General features: G+C 45.0%; 1 protein-coding gene across 2 annotated transcripts in view; it reads left to right on the forward strand.

Annotated features, from left to right (window-relative positions):
- The first annotated feature begins 23,441 nt into the window (after positions 1–23,441).
- LARP4 (La ribonucleoprotein 4) overlaps positions 23,442–27,058 on the forward strand; it is a 331,711-nt gene continuing 328,094 nt past the window's right edge. Inside the window, exon 1 of one of the 2 annotated variants that reach the window (XM_086966264.1) lies at positions 23,442–23,636. In XM_086966264.1, the coding sequence (XP_086822390.1) occupies positions 23,619–23,636 (18 nt within the window). In that variant the 5' untranslated portion in view covers positions 23,442–23,618. The remainder of the gene's footprint in view (positions 23,637–27,058) is intronic. The other variant, XM_086966274.1, reaches the window with a different exon arrangement.

Raw genomic sequence — 27,058 nt, forward strand, 5'->3', positions numbered from 1 at the left:
GTTGTATTTACGTGACTTAAATGTATTGATATTACAAATAACAATGTCTTCATTTTTTTAATAATTAATACTTAAATAAAAGTTATTGTGATTTATAATGGCAATAGGTTAAACTTTTGTAAATAACTTTTGTGAAGATTATGTTCAGTGTATTTTATTGTGATGAAAATCCAAGAACAGAAGTGAAATATTAACATCTTTTTGTGACATTTGTAATAAAGCTTGAAACATTGAGAGAACATATTTGAACTAGTTGTTGTTGAATGGTTGCACAGATTGATGTTGTGGAGGCGACGAGTGATGCTGTGGCATTGTGATGCTGTGGTAGCGCATAGTGATGTTGTGGTACCCCGGAGTGATTCTGTGGTGGTGCTGAGTGATTCTGTGGTGGTGCTGAGTGATTCTGTGGTGGTGCTGAGTGATTCTGTGGTGGTGCTGAGTGATTCTGTGGTGGTGCTGAGTGATTTCGTGGTGGTGCTGAGTGGTTCTGTGGTGGTGCTGAGTGATGCTGTGGTGATGCGATAGATAGAGGGGATGGATAGAGGGAGGGCGTTGGATAGAGGGAGGGCAATGGATAGATAGGAGGGCGATGGATAGATAGAGGGAGGGCGATGGATAGATAGAGAGAGGGCGATAGATAGAGGGAGGGCGATGGATAGATAGAGGGAGGGCGATGGATAGATAGAGGGAGGGCGAGGGATAGATAGAGGGAGGGCGATGGATAGATAGAGGGAGGGCGATGGATAGATAGAGGGAGGGCGATGGATAGATAGAGGGAGGGCGATGGATAGATAGAGGGAGGGCGATGGATAGATAGAGGGCGGGCGATGGATAGATAGAGGGCGTAGTGTGCTGCCCCTAGAGTACCCTATTCCTGCTACAAGCAGCACACAGCATTGATGACACATGAGCTGTCCTGCAAAAAGTGTACATTTGTGGTCCCTGAGGATCAGTTTTTGCCCCTTTGCTCTAAGACAGCAAAAGTGAGAAAGAATGAGAAATGGAGATAGAGAATGTGAGAGAAAAATTAGAAGAGGAGAGAAAGAGACAGAGAGGGAAGGATGACAGAGTGCAGAAAAACATGTAAGAGAGAAAGAAAGAAAAATAAGGCAGAGAAAGATAGGATATGAAAATAGAAGAAATAAATGAGGATACATAGGATATAGAAAGGAGCAAAAGAAAGGCAGTGAAGGAAAAAGATACATTAGAAGAAAATTAAAGGAAGAAAAAACGAAACAGTGAAAAGAATGAATGAAAGGAGAAGAAAAAAGAATGACAGAACGGCATAAAGAGACAAATAAGGAAATCAGAATTGAGAGAGGAAAGAAGGCAAGAGAAAAAAGACAACAAGAAAAGGATGTGGTGTAAGGCAAGAAGAAAATGAGAGGTGCAAAGAGAGAAGTTAAAATAAAATGGGAAAGAAAAAAAGGATATATTTTGTGAGTTATTAATGTCTTGAGTAGATGTTGTTTCTTGCAGTTATTGTAATGATTTAAATAAATCTGTTATATGTATGTGTTAAACAACATCCTATATAGAAGACACGGCCATGATCTAAATATCAAAAGATGATGCAGATATTGAAAATACCACTAGTTACATTAATCACCGATACAAGAATATTGATAAATTAAAACAGTGTAATAGGTTATTGTTGTTGGATAGCTAGGAATGTAATTAAAATAAGAATGAACCCGGCCTAAAAGCATGAAAAGTCAGCATTTTGTAAATGTCAGTGTCTTTTACTCTGCATCATGTTTGAAACTGCAGAAAGTGAGAGGTGTCTGCCTTATAGTGTAGAGTCTGCAGCAATTATGACGGTTTTGTTATAAACAGCTTTGCGTTTAAAATATACAAGTCCAGACCAGCAGTGCGCAAAAACTTTTAACTCCTTACAGAGTCAATAGATTTCACGCTAACAATTTTTTTGAAAGGTCAAAAGAAAAGCCGAGCGCAAACATTTCCTGAGCCGATCATATATTGGGGTACTTTGCGCATCGGGGTTGAATGATAGGATAAAATGCCTGAGCTAAGTAGTACTATGCACAAAGTGGAACGAAAGTGTCTATTGTCTATGTCCTTTTCCCATTCAACAGACACGTAATGGGTGTGAAAACTGTGGTGAACGTGACCCCAATGATCGGTTTGCGACACAAGTATAACTCATGTTACATGAAATGACAAGTTTCACATAAATACGTTCACCATTACATTTTCTTACACAGCCCAAAGAAATTAAATCTCAAATACTGATTATCCACGACAGATTAATAAAATACACATGTCAGTTAATACGTTCCTATTAATACACATTTGCGGGGGGGGGGGGAATTGTGTTGGGGCGCGCGGCCGCTGCCCTGTTCGGATTTCACGTTTGCTGGCCTAGGGGCAGAACGGCTGGTGGGGGTGCTGAGGGCGGCAGGGTGCATGCCGCAGTGAGTGCATGGGGATAGGGTTCGCGTGTCCGTAGGGTCGGGTTGTCTTTGGGAGGGGGAGGAAGCGGCGGTGGAGTAGCGCGCTTAGGGGGCGCTCCTTGCTCCGGCAGGCTGCAGGCATTGTGCGGGGGCCTCCGGTTGTTTCGGCGTGTCGGGGGTGGGAGGTGTTGCAGTGGTGGCCTTGGGGGGTCCCGGCTTCCGCTTGCGGTTTGCGGGCTGCGCGGTTTTGCATGGACGCTATTTTGTACCTTGTAACAGATGATGCAGGCCCTTCTTCCACATTCTCGGCAGAAACGCCTCAAATAATTGTCCCGGCTTCCGCTTGCAGTTTGGGGCTGCGCAGGGCCGCGCGCTCTCCGGCGGGGCTGCCCTCTGCTGCGGTTGTCCTCGTGGTAGGCGCCCACGTGGTACGTGCTCGTGGTGCTTTGGCGGGGCTTGCTGGGCTTGCTTGTGTGCTTCCCAGAGAGACAGGAGATTGGGAACGCGCGCGCGCGGCCGGCTCCGATCGCTTTTCTGACCGTACACTTTTCTAAGCATGCTCGTGACAGTCTCCTGTCTCCTGGGAAGCAGACCAGGCAACTATAGTATCGCGCCTGCGCAATGGCATATGGCTTCGCCATATGCATCGCAGGCGCGAGACCTAAAAAGGGACAGTGAGCCTGTTTTTTACGATTGGAGTGATAATCAAGCATGGTGGTAAAGGGGTGGAAGATGTGCAATAATGCAGAACACACCACAGCTGCAAAATCACAAAATTCCAGTGGCCCTGCCTATCATCTAAGCCTGTTTTGAACGGTCATTCCAATTTATTTGATTGAAAAAGCAGACCTTTTATTATATTTATAAATGGTGCTACCATTCCTGCAAAACAAAAGGTGCAAATCTAGTATCATTCTGGGGGACTCTCTTTATCTCGCTTTGTCTGGAACTCCAAATATTTGCAATGAAAATATGTGCATTTGTTGAATGTAAGTATGCATGTATGTGTATACTGAACCAATTGTATTAGCCTCTCCTCTTAGTCACGTCCTGCTTTCTGTGATCTGGTCTTAATTGATACCCAGTTAGAATAATATTCTGTGTACCACACCTTTGGTTTGAGGTACTTCTGCTACTTTAAAAATGGTTGATTTGAATGATTCCACTGTTTCTTGCACCTTTGGTCGTTGATAAAACTAAATAACATCAAGTATATTAGTGCAGCTTGCATCGTTGCCACCACACTCTGGCCTACCAGAAATACAATTTTGAATTTGTGGAATTGATGTCATGTTGACATTCTATTACGAAAAAATACCAAATTCATGCAGAATTACACAGATTGCACCATTGGGAAGTGCAATTTTGCACCACATTTGTGAACTGCATATATTGCACTGGTGCTAGTGCAATCTCATACTAATCTTTAATCTGTTTGAAAGGTACAAGAACTGATCAACTTTTACACCAGTTGGTCCGTCCGAATTTTTGTGCAAAATTGCACCTATGGTGATGTAATATTTCTTCAACATTTTCAGATTACATAGGTTGAACCAGACCTCTTACACCATTATTGTTAACGCACTAATATTCCACTTTGCTGGTTTATTCTGCGCCAACATTTTTGGATTGCACTTGTGCTGTGGCAGTCTATGCCAACACTTGTTCCATGTATTAAAGCTAAATGTCTGGTAGAGCCCGACCAGGTTAGAGCTACTGGCTTTGCCAAATCCTGTTAACTTTATCAGGATCTGCTTTTTGTCACATATAGAAGCTCAATTACCCTTTTAACAATAAAATATACCTATATGTGGTTTAGAAAAACTAAAAATGAAATCTAAAACGTTGTTTTCAAACTTATATGTGTTAATATATCCACACATATGTGTTTTTCATGCAAATAGTTTGGGGAAAAATGGGTCCATGTGTCAAAAACTGAGACGAGGATGCATTAAACATTGAAACAGAGCACGTGATGGATGGATTTACATGTAGCATACATTTTAAATTACTTTTGTTGCAATGTCCCATAATGACGCAAAAGCAACATTATGTGGAATCGCGCACCCCTAAAACACGCACTTTTTATCATGGCCTGTGGTTGCACTTCCTGACGTGAGTGACATCACTGTCTAGTGCCTATGTCCATTCGTTCCCCAGGTATAGCTTTTAGGGACTTGTGTCCTGGCCACACACACTGTCACTTACCGTGCTGTTGCTGATGCTGTCCACCTCCTGTTTCCCAAGTTAACCCTCTGTGATCTTAATGATGATGGGAAAAGAGGTCTCAAACTTTCGGACAAACTCCTTCAGCGAGTATTCCCTCGCGCCCCACTTAATATTTGCCGTGTCCATCTTGAGAATCGGGAGCCTTGGAAGGGGTTTCCTCATTTCTGGTTGTTTAAGTATGTTTTCGACGACGCTGTAGCTTCTCTGCCATCGCCACATGGAGCTTTGCCGATCCTGCTGTCCTGTGCACTGGGCGCTCGCTGCCAGCATGAAGTGTTTTCTGTTAAATAGACAGGCTTTGCAATGCACGGTTTGCTAGAGACTCGAGAAGGAATGCACAAACAGTGTCACTAGGAGCCTCTTACTAACCGGTTTTTCGCTCTCTGGTGGGTCTCTACACAGCGTCGCGTTTAGGCTTCATGCGGTGTGTTGTGTTGTGACTTTCCAGCAACGCGGAACTGAGACTTCAAAAAAGACGCCGATATCCCGAAACATGTGCAGCTCAAACCCAGAGGAGCGTGCAAGTGTGGGAACCTGACTTTTGTATTAGGCTCGCCAAACCCATACTGTGAACTATGCAAGAGAGATAGATATTGTTCACTCAACCATTGAATTTAAATGCAGTTCTTTTAGGAGGCATATTTTTTTGTACACCGCATTCGCCAATGTCCTCGTGGTAGGCGCCCACGTGGGAAGTGCTCGTGGTGCCTTGGCGGGGCTTGCTGGGCTTGCTTGTGTGCTTCCCAGAGAGACAGGAGATTGGGAACACACGCGCGCGGCCGGCGCCGATCGCTTTCCTGAGCGTGCGCGTGACATCTCCTGTCTCCTGGGAAGCAGACACGACAGCTATAGTATCGCGCCTGCGCGATGGCATATGGCTTCGCCATATGCATCGCAGGCGCGAGACCTAAAAATGGAAAGTAAAATAGTTTGCCTAAAATATCACAAACCTTTGTTTGTGATGCTGAATTCCCATTTTTGTGCTGCTAAATTTGTAATTTATGCCGCAATATCCTGGAAGGTACGCTAAAATGCCACTCATTTCTCCCCCTTTCTTACTCCTTTTTGTCCTTTCTTTTTCTCTATCTCGGGCTTTACTAACCTTGGAGATGGATTTCCCATTAGTTACAGGCTTTTAGGTCCTGCTCGGTGATTTCACTTACAATCCTAATCCTTCTTTGCTTTGTATGTGACACACAATACCACAACTGTTTATGTTTGAATTTCTGTTTTTTATGCAAGTGAAGCATCTGTTCCCCCCTCACATTTATATATGTTTTTCCAGTTAATCGAGGTATTTGGCCTGTGTGCCATGCGCTTTCTTTTAAGTCCTCTTTTTAGGTCTCGCCTGTCAATGCGCATGCCCATTGAGCTTGCGAGACTATAGGGGCTTAAACAGACTTTAACCAATTTGCGATTCCGTGGCGATTCCTTGCAGTGCCCGTCAAATTTAAGCTAAATGCGCAAGCGCATTGACATTAAAAGCGCGTGCACATGAAAGCGACAAGGCTATCACCACCCCCAGCCGCCAGCACCTCCCTTCGCTCTCTCCGCACACAGCCAGGCTCGCATTTTTCCTCCGCCTCCCCAGCCGCCTTCACCTCCCCTCTCTTTCCCTGCACACAGCCATGCTCACATTTCTCCTCCCCCTCCCCAGCCGCCAGCACCTCCCCTCTCTCTCCCTGCAGTTTAACGGCCGTGTCTCGTCTTAAACCCGCAACTCCACGACTCCAAGCGCCACCGCCTCAGCCTGCACAACTCGAGATAACAGACTATTTTTTTAAAAAAATTCGCCAGCCTTCGCCATCTGTTCCCCAGCCCCCAGCCGCCATCACCTCTCCCCGTACACAGCCAGGCTCGCATTTCTCCTCCCTCTCCCCAGCCGCCAGCACCTTCCCTCTCTCTCCCTGCACAACCACTACCAACAGAGCAAAGCTATTAAACTGACCAGGCATCCCACCCACTCCCTCTCCAGCGCGCGCCGCGCTCTCCCTCTGTTGCCACACGCATTACACTTAGTAGGCAAACCACCCCCTCCTCCCTATGCTCGCTCGAGTTGCAGGCATCCCACCTATTATCAGTTTTTTTCAGTCTCCATACTATATTCACTAACCACCGAATGCAGTAGGTCATCGGCGTAACACTGCGGCTTTGACTGCAGGTACTAAGAGTTCACCCTCAATCACTCTCACACACCATCACACACCCTCAAACCCCCAGACCCTCACATCCACTCACCCTCACACTCACACCGTCCAAGTCCACCCTCCAACTACACCCTATAACTACAATACCACCCTACAACTCTACCCTCCAACTACAACTCCACCCTCCAACTCCACACATAAATAGCGTTAGGCAACATTTATTTTAATACGTAAAAATCGGATTACACACTTGTAGCTATTCAAAAATTAAAACTTAATGCAACGCAAGGACAGTGCAGCAATTAATACACAAAAATGCAGAAAGGGATTGTAAAATAAAACATTTCTTTAACAAAAAACATAAATGCACACAAAATAGGGAAACATCTGAATACACAGCAAATAATACAACAATTTAAAAGTGGACAAAGCCATCTAAAGGAAACAAATTCACAACATAAAGCACTTACTAAAGTAAGAGAAAATAAACCATTAAACAATGCCAGAATAAATCAAAAACACAAACAAAGTGCGTAATCACAAAAGCACGAGACTTCACAGCCTAATTGCAATTCTTCCAAAACTGCAAGAAAGTATTCCACTCAAAGTAACAAAAGAAATCTAAACAATGCATTTAAGTATTCAAAAAACGAAAGAAAAGAAACCGCTAGTTAAGTTTCACGTCATTGACACAGCTGTCTACAAGCAACAACTTGAGTACAATAATAAACGCTCTAATCCAAAGAGAAATGATTATAAACAATACACGTTCAACTAATCATCAGTCACAAGATGGATGAACTTGCACATTGTTAGGAAAGCTGGTTATAGACAGGGAACATTAACATGCAAAGGTACACGAAACAAAGCTTACTTTACAAGGGCCAGAACATTTATAACTGGCTTTTAACAATAACTTTCTAGAAAGTGAAAAAGAAAATACAGTTACACTGCATAAAAAAGACTGTCTTCACTACACTATCTCAGAAATACATCCCATCAATAAGGATTAAAATAGACTGTTACACAACAATAACAAAATAATTACATACCCTAAATAAAAAATATCACAAACATTAAAACATACAATTACAAAATAACAGTTTGTAAAACATTTATAATAAACACATTAAATCACTGTACATCCTCTTAATACATTGAAATGAAGAATGAAATCAGCAAATGTAGATAAGTATCCTTTAATAAATCGAAGAGCTCAATAACATATAATACAGCAAGTTCAGCATCACAGGAACAAAAGAATGCAAACACAACATACATAAATATACTCGACACGAAATAGCCCTTCGAAGTTCAAAAAACAGTTCATGTACGTCAAATAAACACCAGCTAAAAAAACATTAAATTAGAGTTGTCGCTAACATATACATTACATATCAACGATAAAAAAAGAATTACATTTTATTTAAATAAATAACTAAAAAATAGTACAAGCGCTAACAAAAAATGTCACTATTTATATAAATACACTCATAAACATTAATTAATTTATACATACTATGGATACTACATTTAATTAGATAAAAAATCACTTAGAAGTAAAATCTTACCTGTCAAACGACGCAGCAACAGCACACGAACAAGCACACGACTTCCGCGCACCCTCACACCCCCTAACACTCACCCTCACCCGCTCACACACCCTCAATCACCCTCACACATCACCCTCACACACCGTCACACACACACAACCTCACACCCCCTCACACCCCCTCACCCTCACACACCATCACACACCCTCAGCCTCACACCCCATCACTCACCCTCACACACACTCACACCCCCTCACACACCCTCGCTCCCCTCACACCCCTCTCACACCCTCACCCTCACACACACTCACCCCCCTCACCATCAACACCCCTCACACTCACACACCCTTAGCCTCATCCCCTCACCCTCACACACCCTCAGTCACCCTCACCCTCACACACCCTTACTCTCACCCTCACCCACTCACACACTCTCAGACTCCCTCACTCACCCTCACCCACCGTCACACACCCACACTCACCCTCACTCACACTCACTCACCCTCACACACCCTCACCCTCACACACCGTCACACACCCTCAGCCTAACACGCCCTCACTCACCCTCACACACCATCACACACCCTCAGCCTTACACCCCCTCACTCACCCTCACACACACTCACACACCCTCGCTCCCCTCACACCCTCACAACACTCTCACTTTCACTACACCTCACACCCTCACACACACTTACCCCCCTCACCCTCGCACCCTCTCACCATCAACACCCCTCATCCTCACACACCCTTACCTTTATCCCCTCACTCTCACACACCCTAACTCTCACCCTCACCCACTCACACACCCTCACACTCCCTCACTCACCCTCACACACCCTCACCCACCGTCACACACCCACACCCTCACACCCCCTCACTCAACCTCACACACCGTAACACACCCTCAGCCTAACACCCCCTCACTCACCCTCACCATCACACACACTCACACTCACACCCCCTCACCCTCACACCCCTCACGCTCACACCCCTCACGCTCACACCCCTCACCCTCACACCCCTCAAGCCACAGATGGGTGTGCGATGGGAGGACGCTCAGCTTGCAGGGTATGAGTTTGCTTCCTCCACCCCATTTCACAAATACACAAGGCTACTTTACAATCAAAAGGAACTAATGTATGTGGTTTTCATTGTTAACTTGTAGATCAGAATAAAAAAAAACTCTTCTCAAGGTTGCAATCTATTAACATTTTACATGAAGTGTTCCACTGGATACAAAGGTCAGGCAAGATAGATGAAGTGATGAGGTGGATATTGCTAGCGCCACACATACAGCAAAGGCAGACTGACTGTATTCCCTCAAGACATTTTCTGCTCAAACCAGGATATTAATAGTGAACATTATGCAAAAAGCATGCATAAAATAAAAATTATAACAAATATTCAAAACCCAATAATTCACGATTTTAACAAGACTATGCACATTGGTGAGGTGGCAAAGGTTCAGAACTAAATTAGTCACATGTCCTCTTCCCTGTTGAGCTTTCGACGTTTCTAGACACAGAGGTTGGTCTACTTTGGGGGTTGTCGTATGTGGGGGGGGGGGGGTGGTTTTAAAGTCATAATCCTCATTAGAAACGCACTAGATACTAAGTAAAGTAATTGGATTAGGAGCTCTATAAATGCGAGACATATTGCATTGCTGTGCTTCTCTCCCCTGCTGCACTCTCCTGCTCTCTAGAGATGTGGCATAACGACAAGAGCTGCCATCAAAGTCACGTAAATACAAAACATGTTGCATTCCAAATGCTATAGGTGTCACATTCACAAAAGTTAAAACTATTGGCGTTGTGAATGACAAAGCTATCAATTTAGCTATTTCAAAAATCAACACAAAAAAAATATTTCATTTACAAGACCAATAGCTCCAACTTTTCTAATGCGAGACCTATTGCATTTCCAATGCTTGTTTCTTTTTTCACACATGTGCATCGAATGAAGATGTGGTTTTTTACAGTTTTCTTGCTGAAACAAATGTATGTCTTTCTTTCCCTCTTTACTTGACCCTGTGGTTCCTGCTTGGAATATTGATGTGCAATATGTCTGATGTATGTTTTTTTAAATGTTTTTCGATTTACTCTTTGTATCATGGTCATTTTAGAAAATATCCATTACTGTAGTGTTTTGAGTCTCTAATCTGTCTTCAAAAATAATTTTTGGGGCTCGTTATGTACATATTCTGTATATAAATGTATATATGTGTGGCATATAGTGGTGAACTGTCAGTTCCTTGACAACATTAAGATGCTTAACGCAGTGCACATTAGATGTGAATAGGATTATAGATTTAGCTATGTTCTTTGCATGTCTGCAGCCCTAAGGAGGCCTATGTTAGGTGAAACGTGTTGGCTGCGCTTGCTTGCAATCCTTGAAGAGGAACAGAATAAAAAAAGAAAAACCACAAGAGAGGACCAACTTGTCTTGTTTCCTTTGGTCCTATGTTTAACTCTGATTCTCACACTGTTTTTAGGGCGAGCCTAGGGGCAGCTCGCATGCACTGCTCACTCTGCGAGGCATGCTATAATGAAGCATGCACTGGAAGCACTGCCCACTCTCCGTCCATATTTGTCATTGGCTTGTGTCATTGACCTTCGTAATTGCTAGCTTCTGATTCGTAAACAGGCTTGTTAGTTCCACCTTAGTACCACTTTGCTTCAATTCTACCCTCCCACGGCAACTTGCCCTTTTACTTGGCTTGTTACAAAGTCTCTGTTTTAAGTCGGTGAGCACTATTTTTTTATTAACTAACTAATGGGGACAATGGTGGCTGCTTCTTGCATTTGCAGCTCGCCCACACAGGACAATGGTGGCAATTTTTACATTGAGCGCTATGCCGCTCTAACTTTGAAAGTTACACAATGGCGACGCTTTTTTTTGTATTTTATTACTTTTTAGATGAATATGGCATCCGCTTCAGGGACACCACACTTTCTCTCCGCCTTTATTTATTTTAAATAAAATTGTATGCTGAGCATGGTGTCCGGAGTAGGAACACCGCGCTCTTTTTCATTTTTTTTTTACTTTAATAGTGAGCATGGCGCCCACTTCAGGAACACCGGGCTCTGTTTCTTTTTCTTTTACTTTATTGGTGAGCACAGCGGCCGCTTCACGGATACCACACTCTGCAATACAATAGGTCTCGCTTTTGCAGACGTTTGACTTATTGGTATTTTAAATGACAATGCCTTTTACTATTATAACAGGCATTAACATTTACACAATGCCAATAGCTCAAAATCTCGCAATTGCGAGACCGATTGCATTGTAAATACTTTTTTTTGTTGCCTCTCATTTTGTGTTATAAAGACACCCAGCCAACCCTCCTCACCTGGACCTGGACCCCAGTCACTAAAGAAGACACAACTGCTCCTGAGGCGGAAAGCCGGGAGAGTGCTCCATTTTTAAAATTGTTCTCTTGTGTTTTTAAATTGAACTTCACTCACCCCAAGCCTCTGCAATTGACAAGCGGGCCCTCCGCTGAGCAGAAACCGGCGTGTAAAACACTTGCCAGCGCTTCGACCGATCGATAGGCCACGCCCCCCTTGGAGGCCACGCCCACCGCCCACAGCATAAAAGGGACGCTGATCACTAGCGTCTCTACCTGCTAACACGCTGCTCCTGAGGCGGAAAGCCGGGAGAGTGCTCCATTTTTAAAATGTGTTCTCTTGTGTTCTATTGTGTTTTTAAAGTGAACTTCACTCACCCCAAGCCTCTGCAATTGACAAGCGGACCCTCCGCTGAGCAGAAACCGGCGTGTAAAACGCTTGCCAGCGCTTCGACCGATCGATAGGCCACGCCCCCCTTGGAGGCCACGCCCACCGCCCACAGCATAAAAGGGACGCTGATCACTAGCGTCTCTACCTGCTAACACGCTGCTCCTGAGGCGGAAAGCCGGGAGAGTGCTCCATTTTTAAAATTGTTCTCTTGTGTTCTATTGTGTTTTTAAATTGAACTTCACTCACCCCAAGCCTCTGCAATTGACAAGCGGACCCTCCGCTGAGCAGAAACCGGCGTGTAAAACGCTTGCCAGCGCTTCGACCGATCGATAGGCCACGCCCCCCTTGGAGGCCACGCCCACCGCCCACAGCATAAAAGGGACGCTGATCACTAGCGTCTCTACCTGCTAACACGCTGCTCCTGAGGCGGAAAGCCGGGAGAGTGCTCCATTTTTAAAATTGTTCTCTTGTGTTCTATTGTGTTTTTAAATTGAACTTCACTCACCCCAAGCCTCTGCAATTGACAAGCGGACCCTCCGCTGAGCAGAAACCGGCGTGTAAAACGCTTGCCAGCGCTTCGACCGATCGATAGGCCACGCCCCCTTGGAGGCCACGCCCACCGCCCATCTACTCATTATTCCATAAGTATGTGCCTCCCCAGGAAGCGCAGCGGACGAGCGCAGCAGGCGCGCCGATTGCGCGCCGAAGGCGCGCCTAAGGAAAGCCCGTCTGAGCCCGTCCGCGACCAGAGGCCATTCACCCTGCTTCTCCCATTCAATACTCCCACTCGCAACTCACCGCTCATCAAGGCAAGTGGACTCTACCTGCTACTACCTTAGCTCGCATCTCCAATCTTGGACTATTAACTTCACATAATTCAGTCCATACCAACACCTTGTCCACGCCCCTAAATAACAGCTCCTCTAATCTGCTTCCGGATGCCCTCCCCCCCACAGCAATAACTGCTATGTACCTAAACACAAGATCGGCAGTAAAACACCAGCTCGATCTTTTCACCCTACTTGAATCCCATAAACCCGACTTATTATTTCTTACCGAGACCTGGTTCTCGGACAGCTCTCTTCCCTCCCTGCTAGCGATACTCCCCCCGACCTATTATGCCATTCGAGCCGACCGCTCCTCTGGCAGGCCCGGTGGAGGGGTCGCCCTGATCGCCCGTAAGGAATTCACTTTCCACCCTCTAGTCTCCCCCTCCATGGGAATATCAGACTGTTTAGTGGTTCGCTCTCTTTCCTTTACTCCCCCCCTCACTTGTGTCCTTGTGTACCGACCTCCGTCCTCCCCTCAAACGTTCCTACCCAGCTTTCAAGACCTAATGGCGACTCTGGTTGTTAACCACTCCTCCATCATAGTCCTGGGAGATTTTAACTTCTGGCCCTCCGACCCCGCGGAATGCGCTACGTCCAAGGAGTTCTCAGACTCTCTTCAGTCGCTCAACTTTACATCAGTCGTCAATGCTCCCACACACAGGCTGGGACACATCCTGGACCAAATCTGGCAACGTGATTGCCCGGTCATTTCTCTCTCTATTTCCCCATGTCCATGGTCAGATCATTCACTGATCACCTTTTCCCTATCCCCCGTTCCACCACCTAAGCCCGCTCCTGCGAGAAATGTCTGGGCGCGCTCATGGAACCGCGTTGATATTGAAGCCTTATCGACCCTCCTCTCTTCTTCCAGCCCCGATCTGACCGCGCTGCCTTCTTCTGGTCAGGTAGAAGCTATCACCAACTGGCTGCGGGCCGGGTGCGATACCATCGCTCCTCTAAAACGCATCGCAACCAAACGCCCTAAAGATGCAAACCGCTGGTTCTCAGACGATGTAAAGATCCAAAAACTCACTCTCCGCCAAGCTGAACGACAATGGAGACGGAACTACTGCCCTATTGCTAAAACCCGGTATATTGAACTTCTCACTCTGTATAAGAAAGCCATACTAGACACGAAGAAAAACTATTTCTCCTCTAAAATCCAACTCGCGGAGAACCGGCCAAGAGAAATTTTCTCTATCGTCCAAGACCTTGCCTTTTCCGACAGAGCCTCACTCAAACCATCACCTTCTCAAACACTATGCGACTCCCTCAATCACTTTTTCCTAGACAAAATCAGCAAAATCAAAATTAAAATTCCTCCTCCATCCCCGACCTTCATTGACCCCGCCGTTCTCCAGCCACTGCACATCTGGACTCAATTCCCCCCCTCTCGACCGATTCATTTCTCTCCATTCTTCCGTTGGTCAAGTCCGGCTACCCGCTGGCCCCCTTCACTAGGTTCCCCACCCACTCCTGTCTCTTCAGTCAAAACCCTTGGATTCAAAATCAATAACCAACTCTCCCTACATTCTCAAGTTTCTGCTGTGGTTTCCTCAGCCTTCCTCTCACTCAGGACAATTCGCAGAGTCTCACGATTTTTCGCCCCAGACGCGCTCAAACTAATTCTCCTGGCCATGGTAACAGCCCGCCTAGACTATGGCAATGTCCTCTACCATGGCATGCCCGACTACCTTATGAGGCGTCTCCAGCTGGTTCAAAACCAGGCCGCTCGGCTGGTTTTTAACCTTTCTAAATCACATCATGTAACTCCTCTCCTCTTTTCCCTGCACTGGCTCCCTGTCCAGCAGCGCGTCTTATTCAAGCTCGGCTGCACCATTTTTAAAGCCCGGACAGGTTCTGCCCCCTCCTTCATCAACTCGGCCATTCAAACCTACACTCCCTCACGAGACCTCCGATCCTCTTCCCACCACCTTCTCGTGGTTCCCCGCTTTAAACGGAAGAAGTGGGGTGGTTCCAAGTTTGCAACCGCGGGCCCAGCTTTTTGGAACTCTCTCCCATTGTCTCTCAGAACCTGCACCCAGTACCCCCTCTTTCGCAGAGACCTTAAGACCTTCCTCTTCACCCAAGCCTTCCCATCCTGAATGCTCACCTTTCCTCCCTCTTCTACTCGCCGAGTAGCAGTTGCCAGTTAGCGCCAAGAAACCGCCAGGTGTACGAGCGCTATACAAATCCCTTCAAATTCAAATTCAAAGACCATGAAGAGCATCCACTCCGGAGCATCCATGGACCTCTGCCCTCCGCACATTTTGCACAGAGCCGCCTCCACCATCGCACCTGAACTATGACGGATAATCAACTGCGCCCTTAAAATAGCCACGTTCCCCGATGACTGGAAACATGCAGAAGTCAAACCCCTCCTCAAGAAGCCCTCCGCAGACCTGGCGTACCTCAAGAACTACAGGCCCATTTTTCTCCTCCCCTTCAACACGAAAGTCATTGAGAATATCATCAGCACTGTAGGGAAGTCAAATCCATCAAATAAAAACACGAAGAGAGACATGTTGCAAGAGAAGATGTTTAATTCATCTTCTCAAGTCAAAAGTTAGCAGTTTCATGACACGAACATTCCCCAGAATCCAGCTCCCCCACAAACCATAACAATTCTAAAAGAGAACACTATCCTCCACGAGCACAGTGTACTCGTGGAAGATAGATGGCAATGACAGTATGTATGCAACTCATCTTCCCCCTTTATTTTATTTATTTATTTATTTTTTTACTTCCCACAAACCATAACAGAATCTTTGAACCTAACCGGCACACGGTTTCCCTTCTCTCTCTTCGACTCTCCTCATTTCTTTTAGAACAACTTGGATTAAACCTAGGAGGAACACAAGGTTGTACACTTTCCCCCAATCCATATTCTCTTGCAGTTTTGGAAAAATGATCAAAACCATTATACAATGAAATCCTATTGAAATTCCACACACTTCCCCCCCTTGATTCTGACAGCATTATTAAACACCTCAATAACTTCCTTAGGATCAGACCAACATTGAGATCCTTTAGAAACATTAGTGTTTCTTTTTACCCGAACGAAATCGCCAATGACTACATTTTGCTTGCTCGGGTGACCTCTTTTTTTGTCCATGTTCATTTTAATTTTATCTTTGTACCTCTCAACTCTTTTCCTTACCACATCATAGTCAATGTTGTTCCATTTATCACTTGAAACTTTCCCTTTTAACCACCATGGCACCAAGGTAGTACTAGGCTTCCTCCCTCTCAAAAGTTCAAACGGGCTTGCTAAAATAACCAAATCGGGAGATGTCCTGTAAGACAGGCGCATAGAACCTAAAGCATTCTTCTAATTCAGGCCACTCTTAACAGAAAGCTGAATAGCCTCTTTCACCACCTGATTAAAGCGTTCCACCTGACCATTTGCCTCAGGATGGAAAACAGCAATTCTCTTGTGTGTTATCCCACACTTAGTGAAAAAAAACTCCATGTCTTTACTAATAAATTGCAGACCATTGTCTGTGACGATTACTTGCGGAATCCCTTCTCTGCAAAAAACGCTATCCAAAAACTCAATAATTCTCTGAGATGTGACCTCTCTGACTATTTTTATCTCTGGCCATTTCGAAAAATAATCAATCAAAACAATACCAAAGCTCTCTTCCTTAGGTAACACATGAAATGCCCCAATAATATAAATGCCTAACTTTCTCCATGGCCCGTCTGGAAATTCCACGTGTATGGATTCCGCCCGCAGAGGAAAGGCAGACTTGTCACTATTTGCACAACTACCACAAAGCCGTACAAATTTTTCAATCGAGGAGTCAATCCCCGGCCACCAAAACATTTCCTTAACACGCCTACGCGTAAAAGAGATACCCAAGTGTCCCTCGTGGCCAATCTCCAAGATGGTGCGCCCTAAATTAAAAGGAGGGATTATCTTATCTTCCCTTAGAACAATGCCATTTTCAATAGCTAACTCACCATTAACCTTAGCGAAGCTCATTAATTCCCCAGACAATTTCCTAGTCTCAGGCCAGCCTTGAACAATAAACTTCTTTACCTCACTTAGCACAATATCTTTCTCCATCTCTGAAATCCATAGTTCTTCCCTCAAAACCAGCTTTTCACTACCAATCGAGTTCACATCCCGAACAGTAAACGCTACCTCACAATCATCCTCCTGAAACACACCTTCTTCCACTATGGGCAACCTGGATATGCAATCAGCGTGGATATTTTCCTTACCTTGGACATACTCAATACTGAATCGAAAGGATTTCAATCTTGAGGAAAGTCTTGCCAACCGCGCCAACATAGACCTACCTCCACCTGAGGACATCAAAAACACAAGAGGTTTATGGTCCATTTTAATTACGAACTCAGTTCCCCAAAGGAAACTCCTAAAATGCTTGGCCCCCCACACACAAGCTAGTAATTCCCTCTCGATCACTGAATAGTTTTTCTCAGCTTCCCTCAATGCTCTAGATGCATAGGCCACAATCCATTCATTATGATCGTCCTTCTGTAAAAGAACTCCGCCAAGTCCTAAATTGCTTGCATCCACCATCACAATGCACTTCTTCCCAGGAATGAAAGGTTTCAAGCAAGGAGCATTAACAATGAACTCCTTTAACACATTAAATGCAACAGACATCTCACCAGACCATTTAAAAACAGCATTCTTCTTAAGTAAACACCTAAAAGGATCAACCTTGACTGAATAGTTAGGAATGAATTTTAAATAAAACTCAGTTAAACCCAAAAACGCAACTAATTGTTCCTTAGAAGATGGAAAAGGCGCATTCACAACACTTTTAACATGCTTCCCTTTAGACCTAATACCATCCCCACTGATAGTGTGTCCTAGATACTCAACTTCTTTCGCCTTAATGTTGCATTTATCTAATCTGAGAGTGAGACCCTTCTTTGCTAATGCAGCAATAACACAGTGTAAATTAAGATCATGATCCTCATCACATTTCCCATATACCAAGATGTCGTCCTGAAAGGCGACAGCTCCGTCCAACCCATCCAAGGTATCCTTCATTAATCTCTGAAAGACAGAAGCCGCGCTCGCAAGGCCGAAAGGCATACGGCAATACCTGTAAAGACCCTCAGGAGTGATGAAAGCAGTCATATTTTAGATTCTTCCAACAATACCACTTGGTGGTACGCACTAGTCAAATCAATGCAAGAAAAAACTTTTGCATCTGCCAAGGTGGAAACCCTCTCGTGCAAATTAGGTAAGGGATGAGCATCCTCCCAAATAGAGCGATTAAAACTGCGCAAATCAACACACAATCTAAGCTCACCAGAAGGTTTCACCGAAATTACAATGGGAGAAACCCACAGTGAGGATTCAATAGGCTCTATTATGCCATCATTACATACATTTTTCAACATATCCTTTAATTTTCCTCGATAAGAAATAGGAACATTCCTTACCCTATGTCGTATGGGAACAGAATTTTCATATAGTCTGATAGTGTGCTCAAACCCAAGATACCTACCCAATTTCCCACTGAATACCTCAGGAAATTCCCTTTTTAGTTTCTCAATCAAAACAGCACTATTTTGCGTTGGTAGTTCAATAGCATATACAGGAGGATTGGCCCTAGGATCAAGCTTAACCCCTAAATCAAATTGCTGTAGCCATCCAAGTAGGGACTTCCCACTTTTTGCCACATACACTTTGCTTGATGCATGGTTTTTGCCAAATTCTAACACAGCTGAAAAATATCCCACTAAATTAATTTTATGGCCGGTATATCCACCAGGAGATACATCCGGAGGTATTAAGCACCTCCCAGGCCAATTATCCTCAAAGATCTTGCGAGAAATAATGGTAAACTAGGCACAAGAATCAACAAAGAAGTCTAACTCGATACCATCTAATTTGATGATACAAGATGGAAATTTGGAAACACCATCAACACAACATACATTGATAACAGTATTGATATCATTCTCATCATTACCCGTACCAAGTTCATCATCACTTGAATAATGTATGTAATTAACCCTCTTGGGTGGTGATTTACAGAATTTGCTAAAATGGCCTTTTCTATTACATTTAGCACACACTTTATCAATGCCAGGACAATTCTTGCAATTAGCTAAGTGTGAATTACTACCACATCTAAAGCATAACAGTATGTGACTACTTTTCTCACTATTCTGATTCATATTCTTGTGTTTAAGATCGTATTTGTTGGAAGTGTCACTCCTTTGACTGGAAGCCACTTTTTGTTTCTTGTGTTTCTTAAAATCTTTATTTACATTAAAAACATCACTTTTTTCCTTACCCCTAATTTCCTTTTCAAACTTTTCGGAATGTTCAATTGACTTGGCAATGTCAATGGCAGCATTCAAGGATAAGTCAGGAGTAGACCAGTTTCTCTTGAACCTTTTTACTATTTGTACGCATCAAAATCTGGTCCCTTAACACCTGGTCATAAGAAATGTGTTCAAAAGCGCAAGTAGCTGCGAGTGATCTTAAGGCAGAAACATAATCCTCAATGGATTCCTCCTCACGCTGTTTACGAGAATAAAAAATAAACCTTTCCATCACAACATTTTTCTTTTTCCCAAAACGAATATTAAGTTGAGTAGACGCATATTGGTACACATTAATTCTACCAGGGTTAATTAAAGCAGGAAGAGTTTTGAATTCTTTAAGTCCAAAACCCCCCAAGCAATGTTTCAAAAGAGAAAGCTACCTCTCTGCCTCACAATCCTCACCTTCCATAACCTCCACATAGGCTAAGAACATAGGTTCCCAGACTTCCCAGGACATGGGAGGTTCGCCAGATGCCGTTAAGAAAGAGGGAGGAGGTAAAATGCCAGACATTATACTTTTCTCCTGTTGCTCAATCCTTTCAAATGCCCTCAAATAATAACCCAAAATTGTGCTTGCGTAGCGTGATGGATTACATAAAATATTAACACAAACTACCCAGAATGTTCATGCAGCCACTTGCAACAGACAAGAAAAACAAAATAGTATTGCAAAAACATGAATTAGCGTGTGTATCGCTGTTGTAAATGCGGCGATACACTATGCCAATATTCTCTGGAACGTATACAATAGCGTGTGCATCGCTGTAGCTTAAATCATGAAACGATGACAAGTTACTAATGAAATTCCCAATCCAAAATGGTCGCGGACGTGAAAAAAAAAAAACGTGATGAGGTAAGACCCAGAATGCACTGCGCTCCCACCATCCTCAGCGTGACAATCCAAGTTGAAAAAAAGAGACGCAGCTAGGCAACAACATGAGTGCTCGCGAAGAACGTTCCAAGCATTGCCGTTAGTCCGTGTCCACAATACCTCAACAAATGTGAGTTCAAACACAAACAAAGTAATGTATTAAGCAATGTTGGGCGAAAATCAAATAGTGAGCACACAGGAACTGCCGCAGGTGCTATCAAGTGCACGACTGTACGTTGCTGCAGAAGCAATCAAGGCTTAATTTTTTTTTCAAATGTAGCCAAAACTCCACAAAGAAGTACAACACAGTTGAATATAAACGCGGTTGATTAACAATAGCAGAGCCACACACCACCGCTCGATTTACGCGGTCGAGCAACTCCAAAATAATACCCCATGACACCACCGCTTGATAGCTGCGGTCGGGTAACCAAGATAAAGTAAAATAATCTCACATGATTATTCTTATTGTGCAGGATCCGTGCCCCTCGTCGCCAGTGTAGGGAAGTCAAGTCCATTAAATAAAAACACGAGGAGAGACGTGTTGCAAGAGAAGACGCTTAATGCATCTTCTCAAGTCAAAAGTTAGCAGTTTCATGACACGAACATTCCCCAGAATCCAGCTACCCCACAAACCATAACAATTCTAAAAGAGAACACTATCCTCCACAAGCACAGTGTACTTGTGGAAGATAGATGGCAATGACAGTATGTATGCAACAACCACCCAGCTAACGCACTTCATAGAAACTAACAACATCCCTGACTCATCGTAATCCGGATTCCGCAGCAACCACAGCACCGAGACCACCCTCCTAGCCGCCACTGGCAACATCTGCACCCTCCTCGATCAAGGCCACAATGCAGCCCTCATTCTACTAGACCTCTCAGCAGTTTTCAACACTGTCTCCCACCGCACATTAGCCCCCAGACTCTACGACACCGGCCTTCAGGGAACTACCCTAGGCTGGATTTGCTCTTTCCTCTCTGGCAGAACAGAAAGACTAAGACTCCTACCCTTCCTCCCTGATCCCATAGAGATCAGAAGTGGAGTACCCCAAGGATCCTTCATCAGCCCCCCGCTCTTTAACATCTACATGGCTCCCCTTGCAACCATCCTCAGAAAACACGAACTCAACATAGTATAGACAACCAGCTCATCCTCTCCCTCACTAAAGACTTCGACATCACTAGGCAAAGTTTCCAGGAAGGAATTAAGGACGTTGCATCCTGGATGAGCAGGAGCTGCCTGAAGCTCAACTGTGAGAAAACAGAAATCCCCTTCCTCAGATCCACCCCGCCGCGTGGGTTGACACCTTGTGACCCCCCTCCCTCAGAAGCCCTCCCACCCCCACGGACCACACCCACAACCTCAGCATCATACTCGACTCCTCACTCACCATGAACCGACAGATCAACACTGTGTCCTCCACATGCTTCTACACCCTCTGCATATTCCGCAAGACCTTCAAATGAATCCCCTCTGAATCCAGGAAGACTGTCACCCACGTACTCATCACCAACAGGCTGGACTACCGAAACACTCTCTACGCTGGAATCAACAAATCACTCCTTCACAAACTCCAGACCGCCACAGCCAGACTTGTCCTCAGCATCCCACGACACGACCACATCACCCAGCTCCTCCACGACCTCCGCTGGCTCCCCGTCGAAAAGAGAGTTACCTTCAAGCTGTTGACTCACGTATAGAAAAGCTCATCTCAACTAAAGTATCTCCTTCCACGCCCCCAAGAGAAACCTCTGCTCCACCGACCTAGGCCATGCCGAAATCCCCCTCATCCACAGTGCCAGAACAGGGGGCAGATCCTTCTCCTACATCGTGGCCAAGACCTGGAACTCTCCCTCAGCTTCAGATGAAGCCCTACACTGCAGGCCTTCAGAAAAGACCTGACTTTTCAGATGACCTCGGAATTGCCCCCCCCCCCCCCCTCCCCCTCTCCCCCCCCCCCTCCTTGAGACCTTCACGGTGAGCATACATGCCAACATTTCAGGAGAGCAAAGTGGGAGATTTAAAAAAAAAAAATCGGGAGAATGGGGCCTTGAATCAGGTTACTGGCATGTATGGGCTTTGGAAGTGGCTGCTGCAGGATCGGACATTAGAAACGCAAATGCACATTTTTTTCTTATCTTTAAGAAGCATGGAGCGCAATGGCATGCAAAGAGGGTGATGGAAGTGCTGGGCACTGGCCTGGCAGGTTGTTGGCAGTGCATGCACCCCCCACCCCCCTGTGGCAGCCCAGGGTGATACAGCCCCCGCCACCCCAAGTACTTCGCAGGTTTTTAAAAGACGATTCCCAAGTTAATTACGCTTTGTTGGTTTTTCACCCCTTCAAGAGCCCCTGCATCGCCACTCTTTGTTGGAAGAATTAGCACTTTATACAATACCAAGCCCTGTCAGCTGAAACCCCCGACAAATCGGGTTTTTGCTTGTGGGAATCGGGAGGCGGGAGACTAGCCTTCAAATCGGTAGTCTCACGCCTGAATCGGGAGGGTTGGCATGGTGGTGCGCTCTATAGATTCCTGATTGATTGATTGAGAGGAGGAGGCTCTGATGTGGAGTTGGAGGACGTTCCATGCTTTAGGAGCGTTGTAAGAGAAAACACTTCCTTCTGATATGATTCTGTATATGCTTGGGAAGTGTGCAAGTATAAGTACTGTGCAGAAAGCTTATACTCGCACGTTTTGTTTTTCAGGAACGGGAAGATTAAGTGATTTGCCCCAAATCAGTGGATGTTCAGGCAACGGCGGGTCTTGGGTTCGAAGGTCGGCAGCTCTGGCCCATAGGCCACATCTCCCCTACTTTGAAGCTTATCCCAAGAACGGAACTTATATAAACTGTTAACAGCAACCTAATCATGCAACAACAGTGACAATACCATAAAAGGGGGAGAAAGGTAGAAAATCTAGTATACTCGTAACTTGCTGCGGAGCAGCAAAGAAAAGAGGCGGAGTTTGGACTGTCAAGGCTCTTTCAAGGACTCTGAGGTTCTCTATTGGTACTCCAGATGGTCATGTGTTTTGCAATTTTATTTCCAGACGTTGCTGGGAGATGTAGTTTTTGATACTGGATGTGCTCCTTGGCTAGTGCTCCTCTGCAGTAAAGAAAGTAAAGCATTTCGGTGTCGTCGAACTTTACGAAGAAATTTACATTTTCTTTAGTATCTTATGTAAGCTGAATGCTCCACAAATGTATTTTTCTGTATACAATAGGAGATCGCGACCCGTCCTCTCTTTCGGTCTCCAGTGTTTCCGTCCTTCCGCTTTCTAGTCTTTCTTTCGTGTTCACTCAGGTTGGTTTGATCCCGGAAATGTTCACAGAGTAGGCGGTGTCGACCCGGAAGCGCTGCGGTGTAGCGTGGTGCCCGGGATGTGACAAGCCGTCGGTGAGCGCAGAGAGTGTCGGGCGCCGCCGCGGCCTGTTGATCCTCCCCGCCCCTCTCCCCCGCGCGCCGGGCCCGCCCTCCCCCGCTGACACCCCGGGGGGAGAGGATGCTACTGTTCGTAGAGGTGAGGATCCCCCGCCCCAACGCGCGCCCTCTCCGCCGCCATGTGCCACCCGCAGGCCGCGGCTGACACAGCAGCTTGGGCCGCGGCCTAGGCCCTCAGCGCGACCGCCCGAGGGTGGGCGCCTCTGGGCTCTTAAGATCCAGGTCCCTGAAGTAGACATGGGGTGGCGGGCTGCTGTGACCTTACCTCGCCAGCGCCGGCTGAAGGTTATGCGGCGGGGGAGGCTGGATAGCCCGGGGAGGAAGAGGACGGTATAGAGGGAGGGAGTCATGGAGAGGTCATTTGGAGGGAGTGAAGGGGGTAGCGTCGGGATACGAGTGGCAGAGGCGCTTGGGGCAAACAGAAATAATGTCCGCTGCATGGGAGCGAATTACAGAGGAGGGGCATGTCACGTGTGGGCAAGAAGGCGATCTCGCCTCGTGTAGCTCCTTGAACTGTGGATTAAATTACTATATGCCTTCTACTTTTCGTTACAGGCCGCTAGCTAATTTTTTTGAAAACTTGAAGTGTGGTGGTGTTTAAGTACCCTTTTATGATGGTAAACTTGTGGCTTTGGAGTTTCCCCAAAATGAAGGTCATTTAAATGCTTCGCGCTTTTTAGTGATTCACTCTAAACACAGTGACTTTTTTGTTAAACCTCCCCAAACACATTCTTTTCCTTTCCATTTAAGGACGCAGCGTTTAACCTAGATGTGCGCTTTTTGACATCTCCACCTTCAGGGTTATTAGTTATATTCGCCAACCTGCTGAATGGCCGCGTTGTTAATGTCCTAAATTAAAACATATTAATTCTTGAATGGCGTTCATCAGATAGGATTTTTCTCGTTTCCCCACCAGTTGAAAAAAATTATGCTTGATTGTTCTTCTCGTGTTGAACTTTGAGATGCATGTTTTTTTGTTTAGCCTGTAGATTGTTTTTCTATGGATAAACAGGCAAAGTATCTTCAAGACTACTTGGTTAACGAGGGCTGTTTGTTTATAACCCACACAGTAAATGTCTGTACGTCTTTAGCCTCCACTCCTTGAAGATGGGGGTTTCCAATAGCCACTTTTTTTTTTAATTAAACGCAACTTGTCTTTATCAAATGAGCGTTTGTATTTTTATATGGTAACCAATAAAATCCTACTTACTTTTTTTTTTTTAGCAAAACGTAGAGTTCCTTCTTAAACTCCGACTTGGCGTCTTGGGTTTAGAAAGAGCAATATGTTCCGTCATCTTCTACCATGCACTCTAGAACTCATGTAGTGACAGCTGTCTACTTAGCGCTGTTTAGAGGAGTTATACCAGGCTTTAGCGGTGTCATGTTCTTGAATGGGGAACAGTGTGTGTTTGGTAGACTTCACTTTTTGGCAATCAGTTTCAAGCACTTAGTTTGATTGCGTGTTTTGCTGGTGTGCAGACACTTAAGTGATTCGTAGGTCAAAGGTTTGAAACCGCACAGTACCATATGGTCGTCCATTGTGTCACCGAATAGAATGTGATTATGGTGAGGTTGGGTAACAGTAATATTATTTACCGAGCTTTGAAACTACAAATCTCGATGTTAAAAACCATAAAAACATTATTTATGTCGTCCTCGAGTCTTTGGACCTTTTCCTCACTAAATGTAATATCATCCTTACTTAATACGTTTCAGCCGTCCTAATTCTGACGGAAGGTGGAGGTAATATGGACGCACCCATAAGTTTTAACTTGAATCATCTAAGTTCCATATCTTTGAAGCTGAAAATATAGATTTGAAATGGCGTGGTTTTAAAGAAGCGTTTCAGAGGGTACGCAAGGTTTATTTTTACTGTTACTTTACGGAATGCAGGAGTACACCTTTCTGAAATGGATTGGTGAGACATCCGTTTGTCATTTCGAATCGTTTTGCTGACCAATCTCTACCTCTCAAAGAAGTTTTAGACCCGAAAGAAGACAGCCTTTGGAGACAAGTGTTACGCCCGCGATTCTCGCACCAACCATTTGGTTAAGGCTTTTAGGGCGCGATTTAGGTTTGGTACTTAGAGGCGATGTTACAAACCGGTTGCTCTGTTGCTGCTGTGTCAGCCATTTGCGGAAAGGCACCAGTTGCACGTGCTAGGATCAGCTGACCGCCTCCACTGCTCTCAGCGGATTCCAGCTCGTATTGTTTCGGCGCTAGTGGAAACGTCAACCATCAAAGTTGCAACTTAGCAACTCGTGTCCATAAATAGAGAAGGCCTCGTCGGACGGGAAGCCCAATCACCGGCAGGGCTATGATTTTGGTGAGAGAATCGTCTTTCTTCCTGAATCGGGCACCTCGCACACGTTTTTACCAAACCGAAAATGCCCCCTTTAGGTCGTGTATCATTACCCTTCTGTTCAGTTTACTTGTGATACTGATATGAACTGTGTATTAATCATGAGACATACACAATTTTTTATGCATACCTGGGTGTCAGGTGAGCGTTGTAAATCAGAAGTTGATCATGTGGAAAGTGGTGTAACGTAGAAACGTAGAAAATCTTTATTGCATGATTTAAAAAAAAAACCTTTGCCAGTTGCAGAATTTTAAGAACGATATATCGATAAATACATATAAAAATAAGTATAGGAAAGTGGTGTAGTAAGCTTGTTTGTAGTTTCACGTGTGTGGGGGGTCGAAATGAAATAAATATACTCGTTGGTATGTTAGTCATTGCCCACTTATTATTGGAATAAGTGGCTGGTATTGTTTGTGTTTCGGCAAAATAATTAATCGTAAGACTTTAATGCAAACGATGTTACTAATATAACTATGTATGATTTCTCAGAATTTCCATATGAGTTGAGGTTTAAGTCTTCCTGAGCATGGGTTTGCAAGTGTTCATGTTTGGTTAAATATTTGAATTGTGATCTATTTCATTGCTCGTCCCTGAAGTCCTCTTGGTGTTTGCTTTATTTTTAATGAATAACTATGGCGCTACGCGTAAGACCCTGACCTGGTAGAAGTTGTGTAGAGCCTGCTAATGCAATTGGAAAAAACATTTGTGTATATTTGTAACTCAACGTGAGAACTTCCCAGTGATTATGTGCAACTTGGTTATTAACCCCTTGCGTGCTGCAGTCGGCCTACGGCAGCACTACCTCCCTAGTGCTGCCATCGGCCGACGCAGCTCCGCCCACAGTTCAGAACGCCCGCACCGCGGCGGAAACACCGCCTCGTTAAAGCATATACTTGCACAACATAATTATTATTATTATTATGTTTCTTATATAGCGCCTGAATCGACCCCCGAAGGGGTATCTCCGCGCTTGCCTTGGGAACCCGTCCTGGCTTTTCCCTGTGAGATAGCCCCTACAGGGCATCCCCAAGGTGAAAGCCAGGCATCCCGCCGCGGGGGGGCCGTTGTGGAGATTAAGCAAGCTTAATGCCCAGAGTTGCAGAATGTGAACCCATGATTAGGTCAGGCACCGAAGC

Source organism: Lissotriton vulgaris, chromosome 1_1, assembly GCF_964263255.1.
Source record: "Lissotriton vulgaris chromosome 1_1, aLisVul1.2, whole genome shotgun sequence".
In the NCBI taxonomy this organism is placed as follows: domain Eukaryota; kingdom Metazoa; phylum Chordata; class Amphibia; order Caudata; family Salamandridae; genus Lissotriton; species Lissotriton vulgaris.